Below are 16754 nucleotides of genomic sequence, written 5' to 3' on the forward strand. Positions count from 1 at the left end.
AAATATTTTTATTTATTACTATATATGAAATTACAAATTCACAAGTGCAAGTTTATGTTTAAATTGTTTTAGAGTAAGATCTTCTCAGACGTCGTCATGGTTGTACGTTACTATCAGCACCACATAGGTCCATTAATTAATGGCATGTGAGGGGAAGTGGCTAGATGATCAGAGGCGACAATTATGTGTCATCTAATATATTTATTACATCTATCTATAGATAGAATATATGATCGTACAAGATTTTTGGAGAAATTATGAGATGATTTTGGTATATTTAGAAATATATCTATACTACTATAATGTATAAAAGATGTTGATGAATCTATTGGTTTGAAGTTAAAAACTTGTGTTTTAGAAAAACGCACATTTTGTTTTATAAAGTAAAACCAAAACATATTTGCGATAAATAATTATAAAATAATATTTGTGTTTGGTTCGTAAAAACAATTATGTAAAAACAAATAGATTTGCTTTTTGGCTCTTTATGAGTTAATAGAAATACACTTGAAGCCGAGAAGTGAGAATGGTCCAACGTAGAAGGAAATTGACAAGAATCCTTTTTGTAAATGTTTATAAAAAGTTTCCAAAAATTCCTGATTGATATACATATTGGGAAATAAACGACGTCGACCTTTTGTGGTGTACTGGTTACATAATTTTCGGATCATTATTTAGGGGAAAAAAAATACATATACAAACAAAGTTGTGTCGCTATATATCGATTATTAGTTGATAATTGCTAATTTAAAAATTCGACTCGACTATAATTCGTGTTTTACCTCTGTAATCACCGGGTTAAGTCCAGGCCCAATACGGGCCTTTATGCGGGACCACAGTATCCGGGTCCAGCCCAAAAGTAGAGTAAAGTAAAAAACAAAAGCAAAAGGGAATTACTAAGTTGAGCTTTGGACCATTTATTTATTTACTCTCTGTAATAAGTGAATGAAGAAGTATCTTCGTTTCTGTTTGCAAAAGAATTGAGAGATCCCATTATCTTGATTCTGCTATTAATTCTTTGCACTTATATACGTACTGTACTCTATTTTGGATGGTAAGTTCAAATTTATGATTGACGCAATAAGATCATAGACTTTATTGTTATAAATGTTAAAGTACAATAAATGTATTATAAGTTTTCTGTAATACGATATTCTAATAATCGTGACGCATTCAAAAAAAAAAAAAAAATAGAGAAGAGGAAATATTGATTTGGATTCAGGATTCGCATGCCTTACATTTGTATTATCACTCTTTAGGATTTTTAATTTGATGCACGTTCGAATTTTTTTTTTCTTTTAAGTTATATGTGTATCTCCAAGCTAAATATCTCAATTTGTTAGATTATGTAAATAGCAAATCCTATTTGTTGTGATTATTGATTTGCATCATAAGTTATTACTTAGACGAGATTCATGGCTACCAAAAGAATGATATGTATAATTACGTTTAGTTTTCTATTTAATAACAACCTCATTGTTAGGTTGACATGGGGATAAAATATTAGTAACATAGATTAACAGATTAAAGTACAGTTAAAATTACATATGCATGTCATACAAATTACTCATGTTTTCGTTTTGTTCTCGTTTATTTGATTATAAAATCAGATATTTCATTAATAAAAAAAAAAATGGAATCACTAGAATGTAATGACATGGAAGAAAGGTGTATTCCGTAACTAAGTACTAAAAATATCATGAATACAAAAGAAAGAAGCATGAGTTAAAAAGCAAAGTTTTGTTAATAAAGGCAAAAGGTTTGTCACGTGCTAATGCTTATCAGAATCTGCCAAAGTATCATTTATTTCTTCCATTCATTATTTATACCTAATCCACCATTTATTTAATTTATACTACTACTACTACTACTTACTCCAGCCATGTTAGTTGATTGATCGTATAATATTACCACGCTTAGCCTCGGAAAATGGACATCTCCATATATCAAAAATGTGTCCATTGTTGAAATAATAATTGTAAATCACTTTTTTCATAATATTTCCTTTTTCCGTGCTATGTCATTTCCACTTTTAATGAGTTTCCCTTTTTAATCTCAGGACCCAACATGTTCCATATAATTCTGGTTTTTGATGATTTTGTTTTATGAGTTTTGTCTACACGGTTTATAAAAACTTAAATGTCATTAACTCTTCAATTGACAAAAAACAAAACCAAAAACCAAAAAACATACATTCATCAAGTTGTTTGTTTTTCAATACAAAAAGTTTTATCGAAAGATTTCAAGTACATAGGAAAAACATATCAATATTATTACCCTGATCTTCAAATTTGCCTAATTACTTCCTATACTTTGTGGTGTGGTGGATCGTCCGATTTGACAGCAAAAAAGGAGAAATGAAATCAAATGTTGAAAAGGTTATAGAGAGAGAGACTAGTGAGATGTCAGCATCTTATTACAAGTTTTTTTATTATTATTATTATTATTTTTTTTTTTTGGGTTAGCATCATAATTAAGTAGCACGTTACCTTTGCTTTATCTAAAAGGTATCAGAATTTTAACTCTGCAAAAACAAACGCTTGTGTTTAAGTACAGCCTGCATAATTGATTACACAACAATTACTACTTAAATATAAATCCCTAATCAATTTGGTTATTAATTTATAAGCTCCTTTTATACTAATCAATCAAACACGACGTAAGATTTACTTGATCCCTTTACCCAAAAAAAAAAAGGAAAAAAAAATATTTACTTGATTTGAGGTATCCTTCATGCAATTTTTTTTTTTAATAAGATTAAGAATTGCAATTGGAAAGTATATTTATATAGAATAGCCGAATGACAGCTTTTAAACTGCTATTATATTAGAGTAGACTGAACAGTAGTGACCATTGACAAAAAATTAAAAATAGCAGTGACCAATAATTTTTGGATTTTCCAACTAATTTTGTACGACAAATTATCACTCACACTATGAGAAAAATTCGAAACAAAAAAAGCTGTAAACCACAAAACTCCACTATCTTTTATATATTTCACATATATAAAACACGTTCAATTTTACAAACCATTCAATTTTTCTTTTTAATATATAAACCATTGATCATAAAAAAAAAATTGATCACATTGTCTTATAATTCGGTTTACATAGTTTTCATTATTTTAAAATTTAGAATTTATTTTTGTAATATTCCGAAAATGACAAATATAATTTTAAGAAAATTGTTTTTTTTTAAAAATTATAAAAAAAATATGTAATAATATGAAGTGAAAGATAGAGATAGAAAAGGAAAGCACTAAAGCCACTAAATACCAAAATTACAATTAATAAAAATGGGAGATAAAAGTAAGCTCTCTCTAGTTGTCCTCATCTCTCCACAATTCTCTCCTCCAGCTCGAGAGCTCTCGTCACTCAGATCTCCCCATCTTCTCCGATTACACCATTCCCACAGTTTTCAGAAACCTCTAAATTATTTTTTAAAAATCATTCCTTTTTTTTTGTTGTTTAAAAACAAAAAAATGGCGATTTAAAAAAACATTGATCTCTCTCGTCGTTTTCTGATAAGAGATTCTGCTCTCTAGTCTTCCATAAGAGATTCTGCTCTCTAGTCTTCCATTGCTCTGTTCGAGATTATATATCTGACGAAATTAACTAAGTAAATTGTAAAATAACAAAAAAAAGTGTGGATCTTTGGGAAACATAAGGTTGAGAATTAATACACATGCCAGCCTTTTTCTGCTTCTTCTTCTTGGTCGCTTTATCTTCAAGTTTTCCCGCTCTGTCTTGATAATAAAACTCTCAACTAAGCCAAAGGTACTTACTTCTTTAATTGTCCTTTTACCCTTATACATTTTTTTCAACTCTTGTTTCTTTCTTTTTACTTCTGTTTTGTTTTCTCTGTCTCTTAATTATGTCTTTTTATCTTGATGGGTCTCTCTCTCTCTCTCTTGGGTTTTTTTATATCATCAGTTAAGAGTGGAGAGAAAGCAAAAGTTGAATAGAAAGAGAGAGAGAAGCGATGAACACTAGTGTTCGAGCTGCTCTTTCCTCCATGAAAGCTCCTTCAAAGCATGACACCAATCAAGTATCTTTCTTTTTCTTTTCTCTCTCTCTCTCTCTCTCTCTCTCTCTCTTATCACTTTTTGTTTGTGAACTCAATTTTGATTGCTTTTTCTCTTTTGGGTAATCTTTTTTTTGGTGGATATGTTTTAGTCTCTGCAAAAAAAGTTTTTTCCTTTAGATGATAAAATCTTGATAATTTGGATTTCCAGATATTTTTTTCTTTTAAGATTCTTGCCTTCTACATTGGACTATTTACCAACCCAACCTTTGCTTTTTTTTTTTTGTTCTTTCTAAAGAATAAGTTATTCGTAGTGATTTTACTGGTCACAGTGAAAGTGATCGATACTCAATTTCTTATCCTCCCACTATCAAAGGCTCTCAGAGCAATAGTTTCTTCTTTTTTTCTTCTATTAGCTTCCAGTGTGTTTCTTTTTTTGGTTCATATGAGTAATGATGTTTCGTGGTATTATGAAATCTGCAAAGGAGGACAAGAAGAAGATGGAGAGTAATGGAGCTGTTGCTAATTCAGGCAAATCTCTGGTTAATAGGCGTCGAGCTAACAGAGAAAAGAAAATGGATTTGCTACAAGATGTATGATGGTACAAAATTCTCTTTCTTTGAGTTGATGAGTTGTGAGTCTAAAAAATGTTCTTGTTTGTATTAAGGTTGATAAGCTAAAGAGGAAGCTGAGACAGGAGGAGAATGTGCATAGAGCATTGGAGAGGGCTTTCACTAGACCTTTAGGGGCTTTACCTCGTCTTCCGTCTTACCTTCCTCGACATGTAAGACACCCGAATGCTGGTTTTTGTTGCATCCTATATTTCAAACTTGTTGTTTCTTTGTGTTTGATTTTTGTGTCTTTTTTTCTCCGGGGTTTTTGATAAGACATTGGAGCTTCTTGCTGAAGTAGCTGTTCTAGAAGAGGAAGTGGTTCGGTTAGAAGAGCAAGTTGTAAGCTTTAGACAAGGTTTATACCAAGAAGCTGTTTACATATCTTCAAAGAGGAATCTGGAGAGTCCTAATAATAGCAACAATGGTTTGAACGAGAATTCGCCTGTTAGAAGCAGTTGTAGTAAACACCAGCGATCAAAATCCATGTCGCAACACGAGTTCAATTCTATGATCACTCCCCCTAAAAAGCATCAACAGGGTCATCATAGTCTTAGCAGAAGCATCTCAAGTAGGAAACTCTTCTCCTCTGATCAAACAGTTAATGACCGAAGTGGTGGTCAGAGAGTGGTTAATGGCAAACAAGCGTCGCCTAAACCTAATATAACTAGTGTTACTAAGCCAGTAGATGTAAGGGGGAAAGAGAACCAGACCTCTAGTAATGCTTCAAAAGACAAGAAGAATAAAGAATCACCTGAGAAGAAGCTTGGCAGGTTCTTGACATCTGTGAAGAAGAAGAAACCTTTGATCAAACCGGAGGCAGCAGCTGATAAACACTCAGAATTGCAGGTAAGTAAAACGTTTACGCTTTCATTAATGCATGAACCTGTAGATTTCTTCTGAAAGTTTTCTCCTTTTTGTGTGTTTTCGGTTATTCAGGTAGATGATAGATTAGCAGATCAAGACAAAGCACAGGAGAGTGTTTCAGGTTCATCTTCAGAAGACAAAACACTGCAAAGTGGAAATGTAGCAAACAGAGTTTCAGAGGATTTACTGAAATGTCTGGTGACTATTATCTTGAGGATCAGCTCGTCGAAGGACATTGTCTTGGATCCATATAGTAACTGTTCAGAATGGAGAACAAGAGAACTTGGTGCATACAAGCATCTTTGCTCTGTTGATGCATCTTCAATTGATCTTGGAAGAAGAATCAATGCTTCATTTCTGATCCATCGTCTCAAGTAAGTTTCTTACCTTTTTATGAAAATAATATGAAATCTTCTACATTGATTGAATACTCTAGACTCATGTTTTGTGTAACTATATATTTCTACAGGTTCCTGCTTAATAAGCTTTCCATTGTAGATCTAGACGGTCTTAGCCACCAGCAGAAGCTTGCATTCTGGATAAATACTTATAACTCATGTGTGATGAATGTGAGACTTCTATGATTTCTTTGTATGATAGAGATAGAGAAATGTCTGTAAAATGTTGAATTAGCTGATGATGTCTTGTTTCCAATTTACCTTTATAGTCATTCTTGGAGCATGGAATTCCGGGGACCCCTGAAATGGTTGTAGCACTGATGCAGAAGGTTTTAGATTCTAACTCAAATTTGACATCATTGCGCGTTAACATTTTTTATAGGTTTATATTCATTTCTTCTCTTTGTTGTGTCAGGCAACGATAATCGTAGGAGGACACTCTCTGAATGCTATCACAATCGAACATTTCATCTTGAGACTTCCATACCACTTGAAATTTGTAAAGTGTCCCTTTTCTTTTTTCTTTAAACTGTTACCATTGAATCAAAGCTTGGTTCTTATTTTTGTTTGTTTCTCTGCTTCTTCTTTTGGAAAAGACTTGTCCCAAAACTGCAACACATGAAGAGATGAGAGCTCATAGCACATTTGGATTGGAATGGTCAGAGCCTCTGGTCACATTCGCCCTGTCCTGTGGAAGCTGGTCCTCTCCTGCTGTAAGTTGTGCTTAAAATCATGTAGATTCAATTTGGCAAATATGAAAACTTTTCAAGTAATTCCAGACAGGGCGAATAAATACACATCATGGAACTAAAGTTACAGAGAGTTAACCTTTTTTAAAAAAAAATGAAGGTAAGGGTGTACACAGCAGCTAATGTAGAGGAAGAGCTAGAAACGGCAAAGAAAGATTATCTTCAAGCATCAGTTGGGATATCAAAGAAGAACAAACTAATGCTTCCAAAGGTATTAGATTGGTATTTATTGGACTTTGCCAAGGATTTGGAATCATTGCTGGATTGGATATGCCTTCAATTGCCTGACAAACTAAGAGAAGAAGCAAATAAGTGTATGGAGAGAAAGAACAAAGAATCACTAATGGAGTTGGTTCAAGTAGTACCATATGACTTCAGTTTCAGGTTGCTTTTGCATCAATGAAAAATGTGATATAATAATATTTGTATAGATTTGGTTGAGAGGAGGGTAAAATTAGAGAGCGCAAGAGTTAAAATTTGTTATTGGTTTTTGGTTGGCTGAGAGTATATAGATATATGGTTGTGTTCTTTACTTAATAAAATTAAACTATAAAGGTGATGTAATAATTCATTTAATTGATTTTTATCTGTACTGCTATAAATATATGTGTACACCATTTTTCCTGTTTTGTTGAGTAGAGAGTTTTGTCTTATTTGTTTTTTCTTGTCTGTTACTATATTTATGGTCAGCATCCTTGTCTCGTACTCGTACCATACTCATTTTGGTCGGCTTCTTGGTTTAGTTGAGTATTTATTCTTGTCAACAAAAAAATCAGCGCTAGAAGGAGGGTTCGAACCTCCGACCTTGTGGTTAACAGCCACACGCTCTAACCAGCTGAGCTATTCCAGCTTTTGATAGCTGTGGTATAGAACAGAAATATAAACGATAGTAATATGATTTAATGGGCTTGGATAGTAAGGCGAACAAGAGCCCAAAAGAAGCCCATCAATAAAATACTGATTAGAAGAGTGCTGTAATCGTGGTCGTGGTGGTGAGAATTGGGAATTTTGCAGAGCCGTTAAACCCTAAGAACGGAGAAGAAAAAACCCTAGACCAGCGAAGAAGATTCAATCAGATTCTCATGTCGGATAATAATAAAGACCACGATTCCGATTCCGATGCACCCGAAGAATTCACCCAGGAGCAGGTCAGTTTTGCTCGTCTTCTACGGTCCTTTCTAATCTCGTTTGTTGTTGTTCTTCTTCTTCTTCCGTACCTTTATTCTTTCTTGGATTTACCTGAAACACCTCGATTCAAAATATTGCATTTTGCTTAGGCGTCTGTGGTGTTTTTGACTTGTTTCAGGCGAAGCTTGAGGATGAAGCGTTGAGGAAGATACAGAGAGAGAACAAGGCTAGGTTTGTTTTCTCACACATTGCTTCTCCCTATTTCGCAAGCTCAGCTTTTTTTTTTTTTTTATGGTTTAGTTCATTAGTGATTCGTTTTGATTGTTTGTGAAGACTTGAAAAGTTGCTTTGATTGTTAGTTCGTAGCAAAAACTAATGCAAGGAGGTTTGCTAGTTATGTGTTGTGTAATCCCTTCTTTGGCCTTGTAGAAAGTGGTGTTTTTTATTAGTCGATAGTTTATATATGTCACCAAAGCCATATCTGATTGGGAATTAGTTGCCATTCTTTGGTCCTAAAGGTTTTTTTAGAGGGATATAAAGTTGGGAATGTGTGGATTCTTCAATGAGATTGCTTTTTCTTATGCTAGGATTACTCGTGAAAAGAAAGAGAGGCGTAAGCATATGGCAGAGCAAATAACGCCTCGAAAATCTAAAGATATTGAAACAGTAGTAGATATTGTAGAAGAAGAAGCAGAAGAACCTGAGGATAACTCTGAAGCTCTTGCAAAGAAGGGATTCCTTTCCAAAGACATCATAGACTTTCTTGCAGAACGAGAGAAGTATTTATAACTTCATATCCTTGTTTCTTCACGATTAAACACGTTAAGCTAGAAAGAATGTCTAACATTGGCAGGTTCTTTCATTTCACAGACAAAAAGCCGGATCAGATTCTGAAGAAGAGGAAATCATAGACGAAGTCCCAAGAAAGAAAAAGCAAAAGAGCTCAGGGTATGATCATCTATTCTTGGCTTTAAATTTTTTTTAACATCACTCTCTCTGATTTTCTCTGATTAAGCGTCTTTCTGGTGTCTGCAGGGTCGAAACGGTTATTTACAAAGATATTCCACCACCGGAATGCTTGAAAAGTGGGCTAGATTTCTTGAAAATGAGGAGAGCGCAAGTCCCAAGATCGTCTTCAGTTATCAAGAACTCTGGCCAAGCTCTCCGACTTGCCACTGGTGCTGCTTCCGCCAAGAAGCAGCGACAGAGGAAATGAAACTTAAGATGTAAAATTCCATAACATTTTTTGTTTTAGTTAGCCTTTTTGGCTACTTCTACTACTCCTACATGTATCAGATGTTTTATTTGTTTACTAATATTTGCTCAAACACTCTCAATACAACTCGCTTTATTCGTGTTTGTCCAAGCAAAGCCAAAAATGATCCTCATTCGTGTTGGATCGATTGAGATCCGGTTCGGTTTCTCCACGTTTTCCTGGTTCGATATAGATTGATTTAACCGTAAGGAAATAGACTAAAGAGAAGAATAGTTAATGAACTGGAGGAACAGGTGACATAAGCAACCAACGTGAAGGCCAATAACATAAAGACTCTGAGATTATTTCTTGCTACCAGGACAATATAAAAGAATTTAAGTGTATATATTTGATCTAAATCAGTTTTGTAGCAACTTACAATAAATTCTACAAGTTTCTGAAAATTTTCAGAAACTGTATGTTCTCTCACAACATCACAAAAAGAAACAGAAACAGAAAGCCAAATTTACCAAAAGGTGGGAATCTTTGGGTCGATAAGTGCTGCCTTCATTCAGGTTACAAGCCATACCAAAAATCTCTCAAATTCACAGTTCTGTACCCTCATTCAATCTCCAGGGGAGCGATCAAACCGTGTAATGGTTCCGGCGTGTGAACCACATCGACTCCTTGATGATACAATCATTAGTTATGTCAGCCTCTCCGAGTCACCCTCTAAAAGTTGTGGCTTTGTGCTTTTCTACTACAAACTCACGTCTCTGAATCCTCTGCTTCTTCTTCTTCAACAGTAGGAAGCGAACCTTCTCTGCTGAAACCAGGGTTTAGGAACTTGGCCACAAAAGCCCACAACTTGTAAACATCTTCAAAGTTTGTCAAGAAGCTAAGAGAAGCTGTAACGACCTCAAATCTTATAAACCCGTTTTTCCCGGCTTCATTCTGCAAGTGCAAAGCACTATCTTCTTTAGTCCGAGCTCTATAGTTCCTCGGTTTATCATCCACTATGCGTATGTGACTCAATATACCAATGCCAAGAGATATACCTTCTCTTTCACCGAGTCTCTGAACAGTTTCTGGACTAACAAAACCTTTGCTTTTATCTCTCACATTGAATGCAACCGCTGCTCCTCTTTCGTATTTGATCTTTGGCCCATATATCTGCACAAGATTCATGTTTCTGCCTGATTCAGGCACTTGTAGTTGCAGTAACGATATCACAAGCCAGTTTATCAGAAACCTGAGTCTCGTTGTGGTTCTGTTAAGACCTAACATATTCACATGATCGATATGCCTGCAAACAATCTCGGTTTCAGTTTCTCTCCTATCCCATTCATCATCCGCACCCTCATCTTCTTCGTTGTCAACATCACTCGTGTTATGGTGGTATTCTTCGTCATAGACACTAGCTAGAGAAGCTTCACCGGGCTCTACTATGCTATGACTAACACGTTCCATGTTAAACGAAACCCGTCTTCCTTTGCTCGGATGTTCATCTTCCACACCCAATAGCCTGCTTCTACCACCATCTCTTCCTCCCAGTAACCTGAATTCTCCTTCTGTTTCTCGTCTAATAGCACTCTCTTTGATTTCTGATGATATATTGGAAGATTTTGAGCCATTAGCCAAGCTAGGACCGTACTTTTCTTCTTGTATCTCTTGAACATGGAGATTATTACTAGAGCTTCTCCTATTCCGTGAAGGAGTCGAGTTTGTCCCGGGTTCTGTGACTGACATAACAGCAGCATCAAACGAAAGGACGTCATTACCATCATACACTGGACTGCTGTAACTCTTGGGTATTAGTTTAGGTGAGTGTCGTTGTTTGTGGTTTCTCTTGTTGGTAAACCATATTGGTGGCAATGGAGAAGCAATTTTGTTATGCTGATCAGATCCAAGAGGACTTTGACCCAAATCAATCCAAAACGAATTGTCTGATGACTCATCTTCACTAAAAACAGGGCTTTTCATCAGTTCTCCAACTGAAACACTTTCGGTTTCTTCAAAAATCGTGGTGCTAGTAGTTCCATCTCTATCAGAGGAGATATTATCTTCAAGGAGCTCTGTTTCAAACACATCCCTCACTTGTGCTGAAGTGTATGCACCAGAGAAAGCCGGCATTTGAGTTGCAGGACGATGAGCTTCTTTGATTATATCTTCATCATGATCTTCAAAAACCAACCAATCCATCAAGACCATCTACTGAATCGCTGAGATATAACGGATACTGAGGCGTGATCTTCACTATCCCTGATCCTGTTTTCCCAGATTGACTCTGAAGGCTTCCCATAACTGATTTTTTAATCAACAGGCAACCAAATCCTGTCGGATCATGCCCAAACACCCGGTAAAACGAGGTAATGATAAACTCAGGCCGGAACAATGACAAACCAAGCGAATCCATATCTTTGGGACCTAAAGAACCAGCATCAAGCAACACATGCCAATGGTTCTGCTGAGCTAAAGCCATCCACTGGTAAGAATACTTAGCACCCGTAACACGAGACTGAGCAGGAAACACAAACAGCCCAACCGCAGAATCCTTCTTCTTCCTCTTCTTATAAGACAAACGTTTCTTTAAATCAGTCGAACAAAGCTTCAAAGTAGGCCATTTGAACCAAGCGTTGTAAGCCTTTGCGCCTTTCTCTCTAGCGGTCTGCGCCATCCAATTCACAGACTGGCTCTCGTGATCGAACATTGTCAAAAGCCGCTTATTGGACTGGAAAGGATAAGATTCAGCTAACAATCTGAAAGCAGAGCCTCTGCTTACTGTGAAAACAAGACCATACTCATTCTCAGGGATGTTCAAATAGTCCATGATCCTAGTTTTGATATCATGTTCCACAGTTCCACTCTCAGCTCCACCGTAGAGCGCGTGGTTACTCAAATTCGCAGTAATCTCAGAGAGACTAAAGGTACAAGTATCCCAATAGTGGAGAGTCTGAACATAAGAGAAGAGACCAAATCCACAGTAATCAAGACATACCTTAGAACCCGATGATGATGATGATGATAAGTGACTGTACTCATCAGATCTTAACTGATCAATCTTCTCAGAAGCTTGATACTTCGGGTACATTTGAAGGAACTTGGTCAAAGCTTCACGGAGCTCAGGAAGCGAGTCTTCAGATTCTATAATCCGTTCAGCTGCTAAAGCAGTGGCGCGTAGGAACTCACGCTGGGCGTGGAGCCTAGCTAAGGATCTGGAACGACCCAAGCTTCCATCTCCGTTATCTTGGTCAATGTCTTGGGATTTGAAGAGTGAGCCGTTCTCAGAAGCTTCCTCCAAAGCTTCCCTGAGCTTATCCTCATATAATTTCCGAAGCATTGCAGCTTTTTTCTTGACATTGACTGAGGAATCAGAACCATCTCTTCTTCTTCTTCTGCTCTTCTTACTCTTGTCTAAGATGAGAGACGCACAGTGATGAATTTGCTTCCACAGAGAGAAATGCATAGTTTTCAAAAAGAGGAGATTTCAGCAAAAAGGGTTTGTCTTGTAGCTCATTTATAAAACCCTAGAAGAAGTAACGGAATTAGGAGGAGCAAACAAAAAAAAAAGATAAGAACTTTGAAACAGATCAAAGAAGAGAGACCTCAAAAATGGAAACTTTTTTTAGAGATTAGAGCGGTTTAGGCATTTCAAAGAGTGAGGAAACGAAATTGACGGAAGGAAGAAGAAAGTAAAGAAGGGAACACAAGTTGAACGAACAAAAGTACGAGAAAGAAGAAAACAACACATAAGGAGGAATCCAAGAAAGAAGAGAAGAGAAGAGTCAAAAGCAGCTCAAACCCTAGGACCAGTCTAGTCTCTCTCAGGAGGAGAGAAAAAGGATGATTGGTAATAATAATAAAATAAATAAAAATTTTAAAGCAAAAGAAAAAAAAAAACAGATCCCAAAATTTTTGTATAGAAATTCAGAAACCCACTCTTCTTCTTCTTATGAGCAATCAATTTTTTTTTCAAAAAAAATAAGAGAAATCAATCTTTTCAACAGTAATTGAACTTAAAGGAACTGTCTTTGAATACAAAAGCAAAGGTGACGACCCCTTTCACCACTAATCTCTCGTTTCATTTACTACTAGCTACAATGGCCTCTCTCTCTTCTCTCTCTGTCTTCTTTACACACTGTTGAAGAAAAAGGCATTGACTTTCACAATACCCAGAAACAAAAGTGGGTGGTTCATGGGGTTTCTTAATACAATAATAATGTATGGTGGTGGTGGTAATGTGTATAGTGTATTCAATTCCTCTAATCATCATATAATTCTAATAAATGAATATGATTTATAAGGCTAAGGTTTTTTTCAAGTCAAATAACACAGAAAGAAAAAGAAAAAAAAAAAGACCTAGAAGAAATAAGTCAAAATAACATTTAAAAGAACTATTTAGTGGGAATATCAACATAGCATATGCTGTATTTGACATCTAGTAGTAGGAGTAGTATTTTATAATCCTATTTTTGTTTCTGAAACACACAATTTTTGTCTTCTTTTTATCCTCCCCCAAAAATAAACGCATTACTACTATTAAACTAGTCAACTCTTGCAATTGCGGGTTTATTAAGGAAACAAATTCTAATTCTTAAGCTTAGCTAGCTCCTTGCGAGAAGATAATAATACTAATTCACAACTTTTTACTACTAATATACTTTTGCACAACATGTACATATATATATATATTAATGATACGTCAGAACTTTTACTTTTTTTTATTACTATATGAAATTGCATTGTATAAGATGTTGGTTGAAACAGACGAAATATGTATCCGCCTATGATAGATGTAAAGGTTGGGGTGTGGGGATGCTTTTGCCTACTTTGGACTCCATAACATTTTTCAAAAAGACAATTAACATTATTTCTTGTCAAATATTTATATATCATATGCTTTTGCCTTCTTTTGCTAGCAATTCTAATAAAGATACATTGAATCTCTTACTAATTAAGGCTTACATCCTTAACTAAGATGGTAATGGCCAATTAATATATCATGTTCCTATACCATCGTAATTACATATAAGTTTTTAACCATCTACTATAATAAATCAACTAAAAAAGTAACAATTTTGCAGCAGTAACAGGTATAAGAGTATCCTCATTGATGGTCCTTAATTGTTTCTTAGGAAATTTCTTAGTTAGATAAATTAATTATTAATGAAACAAAATGTAAGAACTGAAAGAAACGTTTCTTATTTTAGGATCAAAAGAAACGTTTCTTGAGGACAGGTGGCACAATAGCAATGGGTTAAAAGGTGAAATGAGATTAATGGGGTAAATTTTTTTGGGTCTTTCTCTTTCATTTTCGAGTTTTCTCTTCTATCTCTCTCTTGACAAAATCGCCAAGTTCTTTCTTTTTTCTCTTCCAATTGATTCCCACATCTGATTCTCCATGGATTCACCGTCGATTTGGTTCCGGTGAACCAGACGACATTAGTTTTTAAATGTTTTATGTTTTAATTTTAAATGTTGTATGTTATTTTATGTTTTTATTATTAAAATATGTTTCTATGATATATAAAATAATTTTGAATATTTTAAGTTAGTAATTATTATTTTACTATATTTATTACTAAGAAACACCTTAAGTTGGTTCTACCAATAATTAACAAAAATTTCCTTCTCTCTTAACAAAGTTTCTTCTTCCCTTTTTATTATTGAAAATTGCCTTAAGAAACAACTAAGGATCACAATATCCTCATTATTAAATAATAACTTAAAATATTTAAAATTATTTTATAAAACATAGAAACATATTTAAATAATAAAAAATAAAATAACATACAACATTTAAAATTAAAACACAAAACATTAAAAAATAAAAACATAACACACAACATGAAATAAAACATAGAAACATATTTAATTAAACATGAAACATATTTAATCTCCAAATTTAGTCCATAAATGTTCAACTAAATCATGTTTCAATTGTTGATGCGCTTCTCTATCACGAATTATTGTTTGACCATTCAGCACATTGCTGATATTTGAAGCCATATTGATAGAATATGAAAGATCCAGATCATCTCCTTGTGGGAAATCAGAAACGTCAGCTTGAGTGTATCCATCTCGTTCATTTTCAACAATCATATTGTGCAGTATGATACACGCCCTCATAATCAATCCGACTTTATCTTTATCCCATAAAAGACATGGATTTTTAATTACGGCGAATCTAGCTTGTAGGACACCGAAGGCACGCTCAACATCTTTTCGGGCACTTTCTTGGCGTTCAGCAAATAAAGATGCTTTCGGACTCTGTGGTAGTGGTATGGATTGAATAAAAATTGCCCAGTTTGGATAAATACCGTCTGTCAGATAGTAAGTCAATTGTACTCTATGCCGTTAATGTAGTAGGTAACTTGTGGAGCTTGACCATAAAGTATATCATCGGATCATATGCATCATTTCTCACTTTTCATTTACTTCCAAACAGATCGATCGATCGATCTACACCGGAATCTCCTTGCGTCTGCTTCACCGGAAACTCAACACCAAATCGACGGCGAAACCATTGAGAATCAGATGTGGAAATCAATTGGAAGAGAAGGAAATAAATCGCAAATCACGGTTTCCGTCGCAGAGAGAGATAGAAGAGAGAACAAGTCGCAAATGAAAGAGGAAGGCCAAAAAAAATTTCCCCCATCAAACTCATTTTACCCTAAAACTAATGATATTGCGCCATCTGTCGTCAAAGAAACGTTTCTCCTCGTCCTAGAATTAGAAACGTCTCCTTTCCTTCTTTCCTTTTGTTTCATTTGTAATTAATTTCTTTAACTAAGAAAAATCTTAGAAACAACTAAGGATCACCAATGAAGACAGTCTAACAACCTTCTTACTATAAATATAAGGGAAGAATATGTTGTGAAATTTAAAACAATAAAAGGTTTGGTAGTTGGTACACACCAACCACAACTATGGTTGAGAAGTTCTGCATAGAAGAACAGTTGATGTACTAAATTGATTAATTTGCTTTTTTTTTTTCCTTAAGTGCAGCAATTGAAATATTTATCCAATACGATAAAAGGTCTTTGTTAATTTAGTTCTAACACGAAATTAAGGTCCTTGCTAATATAGTGTTATAACATGGTTCGTCGACAGAGTCAACCAAAAAAAAACGAAAAAGGACAGAGATATTATTTAGTACTAGTGTACTACTATTGTTTATTATGCATGGAACACAATGTGTGTTATTGATGAAATAAAATGCCCTCTGTCTTTTCCTATTTCTTAGTAAAAGATTAAAAACTCGAATCATCTTTTTCCTTTTATTTTATTAATGTTTTAGCTTAGTTTAGTTATTTGCTTGGTTTCAAAATATTTGTACTTTTCCATGAGACAAAATATGTGTAATGCTTTCATTCTCCATTTTTGTGTTTATTTGAATGATAAATTAGATATTTCATACTCCGTTGTATTGATTCAAAGGTACTCTTAACTCCGGACGAATAATCTACTTTAAAATTTTAAAATAGAGAAAAATCTCAAAAATTTGAGAACTCGAGTTACATCAATGTGGGAACGGTGGTACCGTACTAGTAATAAAGTTGTAGTTCCGAAAATTTCAAATTTAAATTGTGTAGTTTTAGTTAGACGACAATGATCACACTGCTTTAGAATAATCCGAATGCAAAATTTGGTTTGCAAACGAAGCATTTGTGATTCCGGAAAGTGTAAAAGATGAATCTTTGAAGCATTAGTTACTTTGTCGTACCTGAAGATTGATGGGGTTACTAATATAATAATTAGTAACACAAAAGTTGCATAAAAC

General features: G+C 34.6%; 2 protein-coding genes, 1 non-coding gene and 1 pseudogene across 5 annotated transcripts; 2 read left to right on the forward strand and 2 right to left on the reverse strand.

The window, feature by feature from the left end:
* The first annotated feature begins 3250 nt into the window (after nucleotides 1-3250).
* Nucleotides 3251-7250, forward strand: LOC104721062 (uncharacterized). Of its 2 annotated transcripts, XM_087474648.1 has the most exons (11): nucleotides 3251-3776; nucleotides 3933-4047; nucleotides 4509-4616; nucleotides 4691-4807; nucleotides 4911-5483; nucleotides 5574-5875; nucleotides 5971-6070; nucleotides 6169-6228; nucleotides 6315-6398; nucleotides 6496-6612; nucleotides 6749-7250. In XM_087474648.1, the coding sequence occupies exons 2-11, from the start codon at nucleotides 3982-3984 to the stop codon at nucleotides 7049-7051; spliced, it is 1830 nt and encodes a 609-aa protein (XP_087330774.1). In that variant the 5' UTR covers nucleotides 3251-3776; nucleotides 3933-3981; the 3' UTR covers nucleotides 7052-7250. The 2 variants fall into 2 exon arrangements, with proteins under 2 accessions (XP_087330774.1, XP_087330775.1); XM_087474649.1 differs by lacking the exon at nucleotides 3933-4047 and having other exon boundaries at nucleotides 3277-3776.
* Nucleotides 7251-7424: 174 nt separating this feature from the next.
* TRNAN-GUU (transfer RNA asparagine (anticodon GUU)) lies at nucleotides 7425-7498 on the reverse strand. Its single transcript has one exon. It is a non-coding gene; the product is annotated as a tRNA-Asn (tRNA).
* A 95-nt stretch (nucleotides 7499-7593) lies between these two features.
* LOC104721063 (uncharacterized) lies at nucleotides 7594-9113 on the forward strand. The gene is made up of 5 exons (XM_010438972.2): nucleotides 7594-7796; nucleotides 7955-8007; nucleotides 8364-8555; nucleotides 8647-8724; nucleotides 8812-9113. Exons 1-5 carry the CDS (start codon nucleotides 7731-7733, stop codon nucleotides 8990-8992), a joined length of 570 nt encoding a protein of 189 aa, XP_010437274.1. The 5' UTR covers nucleotides 7594-7730; the 3' UTR covers nucleotides 8993-9113.
* Nucleotides 9114-9357: 244 nt separating this feature from the next.
* LOC104721064 (uncharacterized) lies at nucleotides 9358-13169 on the reverse strand (annotated as a pseudogene). The gene has a single exon (XR_015572125.1). The product of XR_015572125.1 is annotated as an uncharacterized LOC104721064 (transcript).
* Between the last annotated feature and the right edge of the window lie 3585 nt (nucleotides 13170-16754).

The sequence above is a fragment of the Camelina sativa genome, chromosome 11 (assembly GCF_030686135.1).
Source record: "Camelina sativa cultivar CO46 ecotype springtype chromosome 11, ASM3068613v1".
NCBI classification, from domain to species: Eukaryota; Viridiplantae; Streptophyta; class Magnoliopsida; order Brassicales; family Brassicaceae; genus Camelina; species Camelina sativa.